The sequence below is a fragment of the Rhincodon typus genome, chromosome 30 (genome assembly GCF_021869965.1).
Source record: "Rhincodon typus isolate 14 chromosome 30, sRhiTyp1.1, whole genome shotgun sequence".
Taxonomy (NCBI): domain Eukaryota; kingdom Metazoa; phylum Chordata; class Chondrichthyes; order Orectolobiformes; family Rhincodontidae; genus Rhincodon; species Rhincodon typus.
The window spans coordinates 36076560-36092904 of record NC_063361.1 but is presented as its reverse complement, the minus strand read 5'-3'; the positions used below and the strand labels follow the sequence as shown (position 1 = coordinate 36092904).

At 42.3% G+C, this 16345-nt stretch overlaps 1 protein-coding gene and 1 long non-coding RNA gene across 6 annotated transcripts in view; one reads left to right on the top strand and one right to left on the bottom strand.

The window, feature by feature from the left end:
* Nucleotides 1–6562, bottom strand: part of LOC125486570 — a 20575-nt gene extending 14013 nt beyond the window's left edge. The window contains exon 1 of the long non-coding RNA XR_007265210.1: nt 6380–6562. This is a non-coding gene — a long non-coding RNA (uncharacterized LOC125486570). The remainder of the gene's footprint in view (nt 1–6379) is intronic.
* Nucleotides 6563–15422: 8860 nt separating this feature from the next.
* The window catches only part of odad4 (outer dynein arm docking complex subunit 4), a 106064-nt gene continuing 105141 nt past the window's right edge, over nt 15423–16345 (top strand). For all 5 annotated transcript variants that reach the window (XM_048614575.1, XM_048614573.1, XM_048614576.1 and 2 more), the window contains exon 1: nt 15423–15744. In XM_048614575.1, coding sequence (XP_048470532.1) covers nt 15622–15744 — 123 coding nt within the window. In that variant the 5' untranslated portion in view covers nt 15423–15621. The remainder of the gene's footprint in view (nt 15745–16345) is intronic.

The window sequence follows — 16345 nt, the reverse complement described above, 5'->3', positions numbered from 1 at the left end:
TCCTGATTTACAGTTCTTTTGGTTTTTACTCAGCCCTTCAGGCCCACCCCACCATTCGATATGATCATAGCCGATCATCCAATTCAGGATCATATTTTTGCTTTCTCCCCATACCATTTGCTCCCTTTATCCCTAAGAATGGTATCTAATGCCTTCTTGAAACTGTTAATGTTTCGGGCTCAACCGCAGAGAATTCCATACCCTCATCCCCTTGGTGAAGAAATTCCTAAATTGCCTACCCATATCCTTGAACTGTGCCCACTGGTTCTGGACTCCATGGTCATCCAGAACATCTTTCCTGCATTTACCTTGTCTAATTCTGTCGGAAATTTCCCCATTCATTCTTCTGAACTCCAGTGAATATAGTCCTAACCGATTCAGTTTCTATTTATGTCAGACCTACCATCCTGGGAATCAGGAGGGTCAACCTTGCCTGCATTCTGTCCATAACCAGAATATCCTTGCACAGTTCAGGAGACCAAAACTGTACACAATACTCTAGGCACGGTCTCACCAAAGTCCTGTAGAATCGCAGCAAAACATCCCTGCTCCTATCCTCTCGCAATGAAGGCCAGCATACCATTTGCCTCTTCACCACCTGCTGGACCTGCATGCTTACTTTCAGCAACTGTGCACAAGGATGCCCAGGTCTCAGTACACAGTCCTCCATCTATCACTATTCAGTAAATCTGCCTTCCTGTTTTTGCTACCAATGTGGATAAACTCATTTATCCACATTATCCTGCATCTGCCATGTATTTGCTGACTCACCCAACTTGTCCAAATCACACTGAAGCATCTTTGCTTCTTCCTTACAGTTTCCTTCCTCACACAGCTTTCTGCCATGTATAAACTCGGAGATATTATGCTTAGGTCCCTCCTCTAAAATCATGACTATGAGTTTTGAGCTCAATGATCAGCCAGGATCATATTGAACGGCACAGCAGGCTTGAGTCGTCGAATGGCCTACTCCTGCTCTTATCTTGTGTTTCTATGTTAACAGATGGGATCCAAGCGCTAATCCCTACCCAACTAGTCACTGCCTGCCACTTGTCAGAAGACCTATTTATTCCTATTCCTGTCTGCCAACCAATTCTCTGCCAGTACACTATTCCCAACCCCATTCGCTTTAACTTTACATTCTAATCATTTACCTTCTGAAAGTTCAAGTAAACCACAGCCACTGGCTTCCCTTCAACTTTACTAGTTACATCCTCAACAGATTCCAGTAGATTTGTCAAGTGTGATTTCCCTTTCATAAACCCATGTCGATCCTGTCACTGTTTTTAAGTGTTCGGCTATTAAATCTTTCATAACGGACTCTTAGCATTATGCCACTACCGATGTCAACCTACTTGGTTTCTAATTCACGATTTTTCTCCACCTCCTTTTTTTAAGTAGTGAGGTTACATTAGCTACCCTTAAGTCCACAGGAACTGATAGAGAGTCTATATAATCTTGAAAGAGAACTACCAACATATCCATAGTCCTGAGCCATTTCCTTAAGTACTTTTAAGGAATTTTTAAAAAATTAAGGTTACATACATGGCTAGCAAATTATCTAGCTTTAAGGTTCAAGATTAGTTTCTGTATTTTTAAGTGCAATGCAAATCAAACTGTAAAATAGATTTCAAATTGACAATTTTTAAATGTGTACAGTAACAAATATACAAGCACAAAACAGCCAAATTCTCAGACAGAAACACTTTGTACAGAAAACGTTGGTCGGGGTACACAAAATTCACAGGAAAAAAAAATCAGACCCAAGGACACAGCATCAAGCCAGAATCCAAGGACTCCTGAACACTGAAAATTCTACCTCTTCAGAGTTCTTGAAGTTGTCAGCATTCAGAGAACTTTGCACCAGTGAAATGTTTCAGCACTTAGAACATAGAATACCATGTCTACGCTAATCGCGATGCCATTCTAAACTAATCCCATCTGACTGCACATGGTCTATATCCCTCTATTACCTGGCTGCTCGTGTAACTTGTCTAAATGCCTCTTAAATGTTACTATCATATTACTACTACCATGTTCCCTGGCAGTGCGTTCCAGGCACCAAACACTGTGCAAAAAAGAACTTACCTTGCACATCTCCTTTAAACTTTCCCCCATCTCATTTTAAGTCTGTTCCCCCTAATATTTGACATTTCCACCCTGGGAAAGAGACTCTGACTATCCGCCCCATCCATACCTCAATTTTATACACTGTCAGGTTGTCCCTCAGCCTCCGATGCTCTCACTAAAACAATCCAAGTTTGTCCAATCTCTCCTTATAACAAATGCTCCAATCCAGGCAACGTTCTGGTGCAAAAGGGATTTACCTTCTCCAAAACCTCCATATCCTTCCTATAGTGTGGTGACCAGAACTGCACAGGGTACTCCAAATGTGGCCTGAAGTTTTACACAGCTACAACATGTCTTCAGGCACTGAGTATAAAAATTGATATGTGCGCTATACATCTCAGGGAGTAGAGAGAAGACGAGAAGTTGCAAGGTAGGGAACAAAATTTCAAGAAAGCTCAAAAAAAAAAGAACTGAACTGTCCACTGTGCAATCATTCTTCAGGATGTGAGCATCACTGGTAAGTCTGGGAATACTTTTGATTCCTAGCTGCGCTTGAGAAAGGTGATGATAGGCCACCTTCTTGAAATGCAGCAGCTGATAAGATGAGAGCACTCCAAGATGTAGTTAGATGCATACAAACATTGAGCAGGATTAGTAAAATCATGGTACATCTGATATGAATTTTAACGCAGCCAAGATAAAGAAATAATGATATATGTCCAAGTCTGGAAGGTATGTTGTTGAATGTGATGTGCCCATGTACTTATTGCCTTGACCTTCCAGATAGCAGGGGTCAAGGGTTAGGAGGCACTGTCAAAGAAACACTGGCATCTTGCTCATGATGTGCCAGTGCTGAAGGGAGCAGATTTTTATGTTAGTCAATGAAGTGCTGTCCAAGCAGATTGTTTTGGGCTGAAGTACTTGTTTATTCATTCAGAGGTAGGAAGGCACCTTTTATTGGGCCATCAGGCCAGCATTTATTTTCCAACCGATTGCCCAGAGGGCATTTTTAAGAGCCAACCACACTACTGTAGGTCTAGAGTCACATGCAGACCAAACCAGGCAAGGATGGCAGAGATCTACCCCACTAAAGGACATTAGTGACTCAGATGGGTTTTTATGACAATTGGCAGTGGTTGTATGGTCATAATTAAGATAGCACTTTTTTCCCCAAATTCAACCATCTGCCATGGTGAGATCTGAACCTATGTCTCTAGACCATTAGTCTGGGGCTCTGGCCCTGTGATATGACCACTATGCCATTGCCTCCCCTTTGCAAGTGTTATTGAAGCTACATCCAACTAGACAAATGGAAAGTATTGGATCACACTCTAGACTTGTGCCTTGTAAACGATCGAAATCTTTAGGAAGTCATATGAGCTGCACAACATATTCTGACATACAAATGCTGTGGCTGCGTGAAGTATGGCTTCTCCTGGTTATAAGTGAGGGAGAAAACTACACAAATTAAACAAAGAATCAGACATTCTCAAAGTCATCGGAGCTATTGAAACAACTGATTTTGTTGTCAATTCTGTGTGGTGGAATAAACATTAATAGGAAGAACGAAAATTTGTATTATAATGGACAATCTTATTGTATATAGCCCTTTTATACCACAACATACACATGAATAAACACTTAACAATAAAAGAAGGAATTCTTACAAAGCTAAGTCAATAATAACTTCTGGGTCACTTACCACTCCAATACTAAATTAAGTTATATAGGTTGCGAGCTAAACACAGAAAGAGATTGGGGTGCATTTCATTCCAAAAGGATTGCAAAGCAGCTAGCAAATGCACTAGATTTCTGCCACATGACTTCATGAAATACTAAACATTGGCAGGGAAAAAGAAAAGAAAGCACCTTCAGGCAGGAAACAATTCCAAAACAAACACCAGTATTGACTCCCTGCTGATTTTCGAATTCCTCTCAGAGACAGTTCTATGTCTTCATAGAATAGAATAGAATAGAATCGAATCGAATCCCTACAGTGTGGAAACAGGCCCTTCAGCCCAACAAGTCCACACCAACCCTTGGAGCATCCCACCCAGACCCTTCCCCTATAACCCAGCTAATCTACACATCCCTGAACACTACGGGCAATTTAGCATGCCCAATCCACCTAGCCTGCACATCTTTGGACTGTGGGAGTAAACCGGAGCACCCGGAAGAAACCCACACAGACACGGAGATTGTGCAAACTCTGCACAGACAGACAGTCGCCCGTGGCTGGAATCGAGCCCGGGTCCCTGGCGCTGTGAGGCAACAGTGCTAACCACTGAGCCACCATGTCACCCCATTGTATATTTACAATGTGTACAGCTCCTCATTTCAGCTATGACTACATACCGATACAACCAGGCAACAACCCGTTATTAAAATCAATGAAAATATGCTCTCTTCTTGTCAAGGGTCATCTATACTTTGTGATTACAGAACCATTTCCAGTAGCTCCATGAACTTCCCTGGGCTTCAGAGTATAACCTACTCAGGTTACTGATTCCAGAGAACTAGATGTTCCAATTGTGCACACACTAGAATTCTAAAAGAACAAATGCCGTCAGCCTGTATGATGCACTACTTATTTCCCTTTAACAAAGTTGATCATAATTTACTTGGTAGCTCTGACAGATCAGCGTTAACACATACTGTAAACTAAAAGAATAAAACTTTTTTAATGCATACTGTCCTGCATAACTGACGTGCCTGCTTCCAAACAAAGGAGGCCCCTCACAAAAATGCTTGCTTACCCAACATTCTGCAGCATAAAACATTCATGGCTGCTCTTTTGCTCAGTTTTATCTGCAGATGATTTCTAGTAGTTGGATCCAACGCTAATTAAATATTTCCATGGGCACTTTTCTCAAACATATTCAGCCAGAATATAAAATGTTAATTTGCTCACTTGGCATGGCTTGACTGTCTGTTTAATCCTTGCACAAATTGGATATACTGTCTTTTATACTGTACCTTTTCCACATTCCAGGCATCTCAAAGCACCCTACTTTAGAAGTGCAGTCATTTTTGCACTGTAGGAAGCACAGCAGGCAATTTGCACAAAAAAAACTCCCATAAATGACCAGATAATAATTGCTACATAATCTGTTTCAGTGATTTGGATGAGAAATAGATATTGCCAGAACAATGGGGAGGAAGTTGGATGCAGTTTCTAAAGCAGTATAAAAGGCAAGAGAGGGCATATTATTAAATCTTATCCAAAAGATGGCCTTTCTAAAATAGCACTGGAATCTCCGCTTTAATCTGAGGTGGTGGAATTTTGAGGCTCTAGAGTGGAGTAGCACCCTTAATGAGTTATTACACACAAGATGCCCCCATTGAGGCACATTGATGCATCAGTCACATGCACGATGGAAGATAAACTTTTGATCAAATATTAAACAAAATAACTTTAAATGGTCACATCACTATCAAATTTGGCTACCAATAGGATTGATTCCAATGTCTTAACTACAAGTGAAAAAAGGCAGATTCTCTTGGGTGGGGGGAGAAAAAAATTGCATTAAGGGCGTGATTGGATTCTAAATCTACGGAAAATTTAACCGCACAAGCGATAAAACACAATAAAAACCAAAAGAACTGCGGATGCTGTAAATCAGGAACAAAAACAAAGTTGCTGGAAAAGCTCAGCAGGTCTGGCAGCATCTGTGAAGGAAAAAACAGAGTTAACGTTTCGGGTCCGATGACCCTTCCTCAGAACAAGGAAGTTGTTCAGACCTGCTGAGCTTTTCCAGCAACTTTGTTTTTGTTCCCGATAAAACACAGAAATGATTATCAAGGAGAAGACTGAGGCAATTACAACTAAACAACATTTTAAAAAAAGCCCACAGCAGCTACAGCAGCACTTTGAAGGCAGTCTCACTCATCCTATGGACCTGGAAATCTTTCCCACCAAACTATTTATCCAATTCCCTTTTAAAGTTATTATGGAATTGGCTTCCAACGCCCTTAAGGGCAGTACAGCTCAGAGTGAAAATAATTCCGTCCACTTGTCCTGTCCCCTGGTTCTTTTGTCCATTACCATGAAGTGTGAGCTGGGAGAGACTGGAAACAGCTCCTAAACACCCGGGAAAGAGGATAATGTAGTGACCGGACCTGCTGACCACAGGGAGGCTGCGGCTTTTTAAAAATACAACTCAGGAGCCGGTTTCTATTCGGCCCACTCGGTGCTGATGCTGTGAAGCACATGGCGGCAGCTACCGTCTCCCTCAACCTGAATGACTCGGCGACCCGCACAGCCCTGCACCCTCGGCCCAGCTCCCCTTCCCTCATCCCCAAGCCTCACCTGCGGCCTCCTCAGCAGCTCCGTCAGAGTGCTCTCTCTCCGGCTCCGTCAAGGGGCAGTCGGGCTCTCTCTCCGGCTCCGTCAAGGGGCAGTCGGGCTCTCTCTCCGGCTCCGTCATGAGGTTCTCGGCCTCGACTCTCCGCCTCTCGCCTCACCATCTGCTGATCGGCCATCCCAGCTCGTCCATTGGCTCATACCGCATCACGTGAAGGTCCGGCCTCACCGCCTGACCTCCCGGCTCCGCCCCATTCCACCACAATGCGCCTGCATAACGGGGGGGGCGACCCATTGCATGCTGGGGGTTGTAGTCTGATTCAGCCTATGAGCCAATTTGAGGATCACTCTGCAAACTACAACAGCCCGCGGCTGTGCAAGAAACAACACCCAAGGAAACGTAAAAATCCGGCCTCGCTGCATGCTGGAGGCTGTAGTCTCTATATCCGTATGAGCCAAAATACAATGCTTTTCTCAAACTACAACCCTGTGCGTTGCGTGACCCACCCTGTGCATAGTTACAAATCACCCTACAATAATGCAGAATTATATCCCTACGTTTGGACCAGGAGATCCGGGTTCAAGTCCCAACTGCTCCAGAATGGTGTAATAACATCCCTGAACATGTTGATTCGACAATGTATGCAAATAATAATGCAGGAGGCAATTCAACTCATTATGCTGTCTCTATGAAACATACTTAAATATTTCTTCGATTACTTTTTGAAAATTATAAATGAATTTTCTTCATCTCTCTTTCAGGCAATGCATTCCTCATCGCAAAAACGCGCTGTGTAAATTTTTTCTACTCCTCGTTTACTTTATCAAAACTCTTCATGATTTTGACAAGATCTATAAATTTCCCCTTAATCTCTCTGCTATAAGAGAACAACCCCAGTTTCTCAATCTTTTCTCAGTAATTGTAATCGTTCATCCTGGGCACTGTCCTAGTCACTATACAAGGCTCTGACATCCTCACTAAAATATCAGAAATTATGCAATTGGCCACAATATTCCAACAAGAACAAAAGAAATGACTTATAAAGTTCAACAAAACTTCCTTAACTGTATTACTATCTGCCTCTACTTATAGATCAAAGGGTCTTCTTGGTGCAAATGAGTTCCTTTGTGTTAAATTTCACCCTTTATTTCAAAAAATATTTTATTCATAAAAATATCTTTATATACGTATAAAATCACTAAAGCAGTTCGGTTTCGTACATTAGCATATGAAGAAACAAACACATATTGGAAACAAAAATAGAAGTTGCTGGAAAAGCTCAGCAGGTCTGGCAGCATCTGGGAAGAGAAATCAGAGCTAAATTTTTGGGTCCGGAGAACCTTCCTTAGAACACGAAGTTTCATATTGGAGTTTGACTCTATGCAGCAAACAAACCAAAGATGTTTCTTACTTGTGCAAGACTATATTTACATATATTTGAGGCGCCGATGAATTAACAGACCCCGTTTAACTTCAGTAGAAAGACCTTAGATTGTGGTCTTTCCCCGCTGTGCCTTGGCAGCAGCTGCCCCAAGCTATAGTGCATCCCTCAGCACGTTGCCCTGGACCTTGGAAAATGCTCACAGATTGTTACAACATTTGGATCGAACAATGACCTCATCCAGGATAGAGGATTATCAGATAATCCAGGATAGAGGATTATCAGTTTCATATTACCTGCTGAGAAAGATCAATTGCTTAATGATGGGTCTAATAGTTTGGAATTTCTATTGCAGGAGAAATTTCAGCCTGTGTATCAGTAGTTGATGTTAATATATATCTTCATGTTCAGACCTCAGATGAGAAAGGTAGATGGGAACTTTTTACTCAATTCACTGATTTCATTGCACTGTTATCATGAAAAAGTAGTTCAAATTATCTCAGTGGATTGAATAAGGCTTTCAACTGTTTTATTGTCCAGTGACTTCAGTGGAATATATCAATTTACTGTTACTTGCCTTTTGCTTGATTCTGTCTTAGAGTCATACAACACGGAACCAGGCACTTCAGCCCAACTTGTCCATGTTTCCTAGATTGAAACTAGTCCTGTTTGCCTGCATTTGGCCCATATCCTTCTAAAAGTTTCCGATCCATGTACCTGTCCAAATGTTTTTTGAATGTCTTATTTCTTAATGATTCTGACTTGCAGTTTGTAGTGTGTTAGATGTGACCTGGGAGGTCTTGAGGTGAGTGTGTATATTAACAGTAATATTGGGATTATAAATTACTGAGTGCATGTTATCAAACAAATTATTTTGTATTAACTGATAATATCCAGATTAATCCAGTAGAAAGCATAGATTGTCTGTTGGAAGAAATAACAGGACATTCAGAAAAGCTCAAAATGATTAAACAGAGTCCGAATTTATACACCAGGTTATATTCCAGCAGATTTATTTGAAATTACAAGCTTTTGGAGTGTAGCCCCTTTGTCAGGTGATGTGAGAGGGTGCACACAGACACAGAATTTATTGGCAAAGAGATCAAAGGCAGAAAGATCAAAAGTTAGCACAAACGGTGTGAGTAAAGTGTCAACAACAAGTAAAGGAATGATGTATAATCCGATTAAATGAGGCAGAGAGATAATTACAAAAAATTAAAAATAAGGTGGTGCTGGAGTCAAGTCAAATGACTGGAATAATATAATAGGTCTAAGAGTCGCATGTTGAGGATCTAACCAAAATAATAAGTAATCCAAAACTGCACAGAATATCAGTGGTTAGCACTGCTGCCTCACAATGCCAGGAACACAGGTTCAATTCCAGCCTTGGGCGACTGTGTGGAGTTTGCACATTCTCCCCGTGTCTGCCTGGATTTCCTCTGAGTGCTCTGGTTTCCTCCCACAGTCCAAGGATGTGCGGGTTAGGCGGATTGGCCATGCTAAATTGCCCACAGTGTCTAGAGATTCTATGAAACTAATTAAGGTAGAGAGATCATATCAATTTATCTGGGTAATGCTGTCAAAACAGCACAGTAAGGAAGATTTTACAAATACAGAATAGTGTGGTGCGGTCACAAGTAGCGCTACATGGACCCAATATCACGGTTGAGGCTGTCTTCATGGGTATGGAACATGTCTATCAGATTCTGCACTGTTGTGTATTTCAGAGGACGCTTACCCGAAGATCAGAAGCTGAATGTCCTTGGCGACTGAAGTATTGCCCAGCTGGGAGAGAACATTTCTGTCTGGCTATTGTTGCATGCTGTCCATTCATCCATTGTTGTAGCGTCTGCATGGCTTCGGCAATAGACCATGCCTCGGCGTATCCTTGCCTGCAGGATATAAGATAGACAATGTTGGCCAAGTCACATGAGTATCGGCCGTATACATGGTGGGTGGTGTTCCCACGTGTGACGGTAGTGTCCATGTCAACAATCTGACATGTCTTGCAGAGGTTGCTGTGGCAGGTTTGTGTGGTGTTGTGGTCAATGTTGTCCTGAAGGCTAGGCAGTTTGCTGCGAACGATGGTCTGTTTAAGGTTTGGCAGTGTTTGAAGGCGAGAAGTGGAGGCGTGGAGAAGATCTTGGTGAGATGCTCATCGTCATCTATGACATGTTGGAGGCTGCACAAAACATGGTGTAGTCTCTCTGCTCCAGGGAAGTACTGGACAATGAAGGATACTCTATTTTTCGTATCCTGTGTCTGTATTTTGAGGACATCCTTGTGGTTTTTCACTATGGCACATCAGAACTGGTGATCAATGAGTTGAGCATCATATCCTGTTCTTATGAGGGTGTTCTTCAAAATCTTCAGGTGTCCGTTGTGTTCCTCCTTATCTGAGCAGATCCTATGTATGCGCAGGACTTGTCCATAGGGGATGGATTTTTTAATATGTTTAGGATGGAAGCCTGTGCATACACAGAATCTGCTCAGATGAGGAGGAATGCAACAGGCACCTAAAGATATTGAAGGATGCCCTCATAAGAACAGGATATGATGCTCAACTCATTGATTGCCAGTTCCAATGAGCCACAGCAAAAAACCGCAATGACCTCCTCAGAAGACAGACACAGGATATAACCAATAGAATACCCTTCATTGCCCAGTACCTCCCCGGAGCAGAGAAACTACGCCATGTTCTTTGCAGCCTTCAACATGTCATTGATGACAACGAGCATCTCGCTAAGATCTTTCCCACGCCTCCACTTCTCTCCTTCAAACAACTGCCAAACCTTAAACAGACCATCATTCAGCAAACTACTCAACCTTCAGGACAACATCGACCACAATACTATACAACTCTGCCACAGCAACCTCTGCAAGACATGTCAGATCTTTGACAAGGACACTACCATCACACATGGGAACACCACCCACCACATACACAGTAGATAATCACGTGATTCGGCCAATGTTGTTCATCTTATATCCTGCAGGCAAGGATGCCCCAAGGCATGGTATGTTGGCAAGATGATGCAGACACTATGACAACAGATGAATGGAGACTGTGCAACAATCAGCAGACAGGTATGTTCCCTCCCAGTCAGGGAAAACTTCAGCGGTCAAGAACATTCAGTTTCCAATCTTCGTGTAAGCATCCTCCAAGGCAGACTTTGAGATGCACAACAGCGCAGAATCGCCGAGCAGAAACCGATAGCCAAGTTCCATACCCATGAAGATGGCCTCAACTGCAACCTTCGCTTCATGTCGCGCTACATGTGACCCCATCACACTGTTGCGTATCGGTAAAATCTTCCTTACTGTCCTGTTTTGACACCATCACCTTAATACATTGTTATGACTTCTGTACCTTAATTAGCATGTCCAGTTTTGGATTACTTACTATGTTGCTTAGACCCTCAGCATGCGACTCTTATACCTATTGTATTATTCCAGTTATTTAGTTTGTCTCCAGCACCATTTCTCTGCCTCATTTAATTGGATTATAGGGCATCCTTTCATTTGTTATTCAGCTGTTGACACTTTACTCACACCGTTAGAATGACCTTTTGATCTCTCTGCCCTTGACCTCTGTGCCTGTAAATTCTGTGTTTGTGTACAAACCTCTCACATCACCTGACAAAGGGGCTACGTGCCAAAACCTTGTGATTTCAAATAAACTATATAGTTGGACTATAACCTGGTGTTGAGTAAATTCTGACTCTGTTTAATCGTGTTGAGCTTTTCTGAATGTCTGTTATTTCTTCCAACAGACAATCTATGCTTTCTACTAGATTAATCTGGATATTATCAGTTAATACAAAATAATTTGTTTGATAACATGCACTTGGTAAATTATAAACCCAATATTACTGTTAATAAACACACTCACCTCAAGACCTCCCCAGATCACATATAACAGACTACAAACTGCAAGTCAGAATCATTAGGAAATAAGACATGCAAAAAACATTTGGATGGGTACATGGATAGGAAAGTTCTGATGAAGAGTCATCTAGACTTGAAACGTTAGCTTGTTCTGTCTCCATGGATGCTGCTTGACCTGTTGTGATCTCCAGCAATTTTTTTATTTTCAGCACAGATTCCAGCATCTGCAGTAATTTGCTCCTATAATCATTTGGATGGCTTGCTACTGTTAGTTTCCTTGTGTAGCAGGACTTGGTGCCTTTCTGTCTGGGCCCTACTTTGTTTGGTGGATAAGTTGTTGGGGGTATGTCTGTCCATGAGACTGTTGTCTTTTCCCTTACGCTAATATCATTAGCATCTGGCTGCTGTGTTTGCACTGTGTCTGGTGTATGGGTTTTGTGATTCCAGAGTTTTACTTGGCCAATATGTCCAACATCCGTTGGCTGTTTGGCCAAGTTAGCAATCTAGCTGTGTTTTAGCAGCCAGGAGGCTGCTACATCTCTCTTGTTTTGAATGGAAGAAAGCTTATGTGAATGAAGTTCAAACCTAATTGTAAAAGTTGGTTATATTTGTTGTCAGGAGGGCCAACATGTTCATGTGAAAGCCATTGTGTACATTGGTCAAGCCTATCCTATAATTGCATATATAATAAAGGGAAACTCCTGTTGCAATAATCCATACAAGATTGAAGTGCATAGACAACATTCAGTCATCAGAGCAAATGGAAGTGACAATAGTGATAACCCTGAGAGTTCCATCCACCTTAAAGCCCCTGTGTGTGTGTACATTATTATTCATAATGAGTGAGCAACCTCTTGGCATATCTGTCTTTCCCAACCTGCAATCTTAATCACCAGTATCCTGAGATATATCAAGGTGAGTGCAGTTAGGACTACAGCTAGATGTGAGAATGGCTGAATTTGTGGATGACAGATAATGGGTCATATGATGGTATGTCCTGTTTGCTCGCGTTTACTTAGAGTGGTCCATATCAATATGCCCTGTTTCACCATAGTGTATGGCAGGGTGTCATGGTAACCCATCCAAATAATTTTTTTTAAATTCCAATATTTTTGACTTCAAATGTCCTCAACCCAACTTTGTCACTAGGAATGATTGTAATTCCTAGCACCAAACCCAGCACCTCGCCGAGAATATCCTTGTGGTTGTAATTATACCACATCTTGATGAGCTGTTGCAACTGACAATCAGAGATGTTACTATAGGTCTTCTCCTGGAACAAATGTTCAAGCTGTTCTTTACTGATCGAGGATGGGATTTTCCCTTCGCTAGTCTGTCAGAGGTGCTGTCTCAGCTGCTTAATCAAACGTAGATGCTGCACAGGACATGGTTTTGCTGTTAACCATCATCCCCGATTTGGCCCTGGATGATCTGGTTAATCGTCTTGGTGTGACCCTCCGGTATAGACACTGAGTGGTGGCCAGCCTGATTCTCTGCTAGTTACCCCATGGTGTCCTGTTGATTGTCTGTATTCAATCCTTCTAGGACTTGTTGGGTAAAGATCCTGAGTTTATTGTCCAAATTAGCCAAATCAAGAGCAGTGATCATTGACACTCTTGCCCCATATGCTGTGGCTAGATCATTGAGGAGTTCCCTTCTCTTTCATGTCAATATTGTAGGACACCTGGGCAAATACATTTGTAACATTCTGTTTGGAGTTGTCTAACTTGTTTTAAGGAGGAATTAGACAACAAAGGTTATAGCACAAGATAGGACCTCAAACTATTGAGCATAATGTGGTAACCTGAATTGAGTATCAGTTAACACACAGAAGAGAGTGAATCAGAATTAGTGGGTCTTTTTCTGGCTGGAAAGTAATAACTAATGGAGTGCCAGAGGGATCACAGAGTCATTGACTCAATCAGAGCAGAAACAAACCCATTGGTCCAACCTGTCCTTGCCAACCATAATTCCAAACTAAACTAGTCCTACATGCCTACAATTGATTTTTTGATTTGATTTTGATTGTACAAGAGTACAGTGAAAAGTGGATAATGTCAACACACAAGGTGCCGTCTTAGGTACAGGTAACTAGGTGCAGAATCTTAAGAACAAGATAGAAAGAAAGAACAAAGTTAGAAGTTAAATATTGCAGATCTTCTCAGTTTAAAGTAGAAAATAGGAAATGCTAAGCCCATAGCCCTCCAAACATTTCTTATTCATGTACTTACCTGAATGTATTTTAAACGTTGTAACTGTACCTGCATCCATCACTTCCTCTGGAAGTTCATTCCACACATGAACCACTTTCTGAGTAAAAAAAAATTGCACACTTGTCTTTTTTAAATCTTTCTCCTCTCACCTTAAAAATATGTCCCCGAGACTTGAATCCCCCACCCTAGTGGAGATGTCAGACATCTACCATTCACCCTATCTATACCCCTCATTATTTTATAAACCTCTATAGGTCACCTCTCAATCTCCTATGCTCCAGTGAAAAAAAATCAGACCTAGGGCCTTACTTATTTACTACCTATGTTAATGATATTGAAGGGGGGAGAGTGTAATGTTTCCAAATTGATGATGATTCAAAAATAGGTGGGAGGGCATGATGTGCTGAGGACATAAGGAATCTGCAAAAGGATGTAGATAGGTTGAGTGAATGAGCAAAACCCTGGCAAATGGAGTTTAATTTAGGAAAGTGTGAGGTAGTGCACCTTAGTGGGAAAAATCAAAAGGCAGACTCCAAAAAACAGTGCAGCACAAATGGATCTGTGTGTTTTTGTGCACAAAATTAACATGTAGGTGCAGCAGGTAAATGAGAAGTCAAACAGAATTTTGGTCTTTATTGCTAATGAGTTGGAGTTTAAAAATAGGGAAGTCTTGTTACAACTGTACAGGGTGTTGGTGAGACCACACCTGAAGTACTGTGTACTGTTTTGGTCCCTGTATTTACAAAATGATATACTAGTCTTGGAGGCATTTCAAGAGAGGTTCACTTGACTGATTCCAGGATGGGGTAGACGACTGATCAAGAATGGGAAAACAGGTTATTCCTTTATTCATTCGAGTCTGGAAGAATGAGGGGTGATCTTACTGAAATATACAAGATTCTAAGGGGACTTGATAATGTAGATGTTGAGAAGATGTTTCCATGAGTTAAGGAATCTCAAACTAGGAGATACGGTTACAGAATAAGGGGATGCTCAATTAAGACTGAGATCTGAAAAAATTTCTTCTGCCAGAGGATAGTGGATGTCTGGAATTTGGTACCCCAGAGTGTTGTGGGGTCTAAATAACTGAAAGTGTTTAAAGAGGAAGTACAGAGATTTTTGAAATATCAGAAAGTTGAAGATAATGAGAAGCTGGCAGAAAAGCTGAGTTGAGGACTGGGGCAAATCAGCCATGATCTTATAGACTCTTGTTAACCCTGTTTCTACTTCCACAGATATTGCTGCCCTGCTGAGTCTCTATTTTTATTTCAGATCTCCAGCATCCGCAGTTGCTTTTGTCATGTCGAATGGTGGGGCAGGTAGAATGGAGGGGCTGAATGGCCGACTCCTGCTGCTATTTCTTATGTTCAAATGCGCGGCACTGGGGAGGGGAGGGTGCCATTCTAAACTATTAGCATCAGACGATTGAAATGAAATAGAAATCACTTCGTCTAGAAAGCGAAATGTTCCCTTTAAAGCGGTGTCCCTGCGTCTGGTTGTTAGGGGGTTGCTAGGAGACTGACTGGTTACATTCCAAACAGACTGTAACCGCGAGAAGCTCGGGCATTGAATCCATTCCCAACAGCAGGGAAGGAGGGAGTGAAGCAGAGACAGAGAAGGAGAGAAATAAAAACAGAGATAGGCCGAGAGAACAAATAAAAAGCAGAGGGAGAGAGAGAGATCGGCAGAGACAGGGAGAGAGAAAAACCCAGGCAAAAGCAAAAAGACCGTTCACAGAGAGACAAAGTCAGACAGAGACACAGCGATGGCTGACGATGATGAGGATGTTGTGACGGGTCCAGTCTGTTCGTACCTCACCTACAAGTCAGAGGGGGACCGCCTGTACATGCTGGGGGAGTATGAGAAGGCTATCAACAGTTACACACATGTAAGTTTCATCGCCAGCTGGAGGACAGGGACTGGGGACTTGTTTAATCTTTGCAAGCGGGCAGGTTTTGGACCTTTAACGGCTTGGTACAACTTTCACAGAATGGAGGGGGAGTGTGAGGGAGATTTCTGACCGGACAAATTGCTTGGCGATTTGGTGTGGGGAGGGCTCGGCGACACAGCAAGGAGAGTTTCAGGGCGGTACACTTTCCCAAAGCCAGTTCACAACTCGGCCAAATTGCCCAGAATCAGAATACTCAATGCAGGGTGGCTCATGTCCCCCAGGAGAAAAATACTCACCTGTATGGCTCACAGATATGACCCTTCAGCCAGAGCATGACTAATGCTTCAGCAATGGCACTGCCAGGATCACCCTGCACTGCCTTAGTCAGTATGGCAGCATCTCCTTTGTTTTCCTAAAGTTCATTTAGAGGTGTGCGGCCCTGTCCTGGGAATGTAGCTTTAATCTGTGTCTAACCCTGTGCAGTCCCTGTCCTAGGAGCGTTTGATGGGGACAGTGTAGAGGGAGCTTTACTCTGTATCTAATCCTGTGCAGTCCCTGTCCTCGGAGTGTTTGATGGGGACAGTGTAGAGGGAGCTTT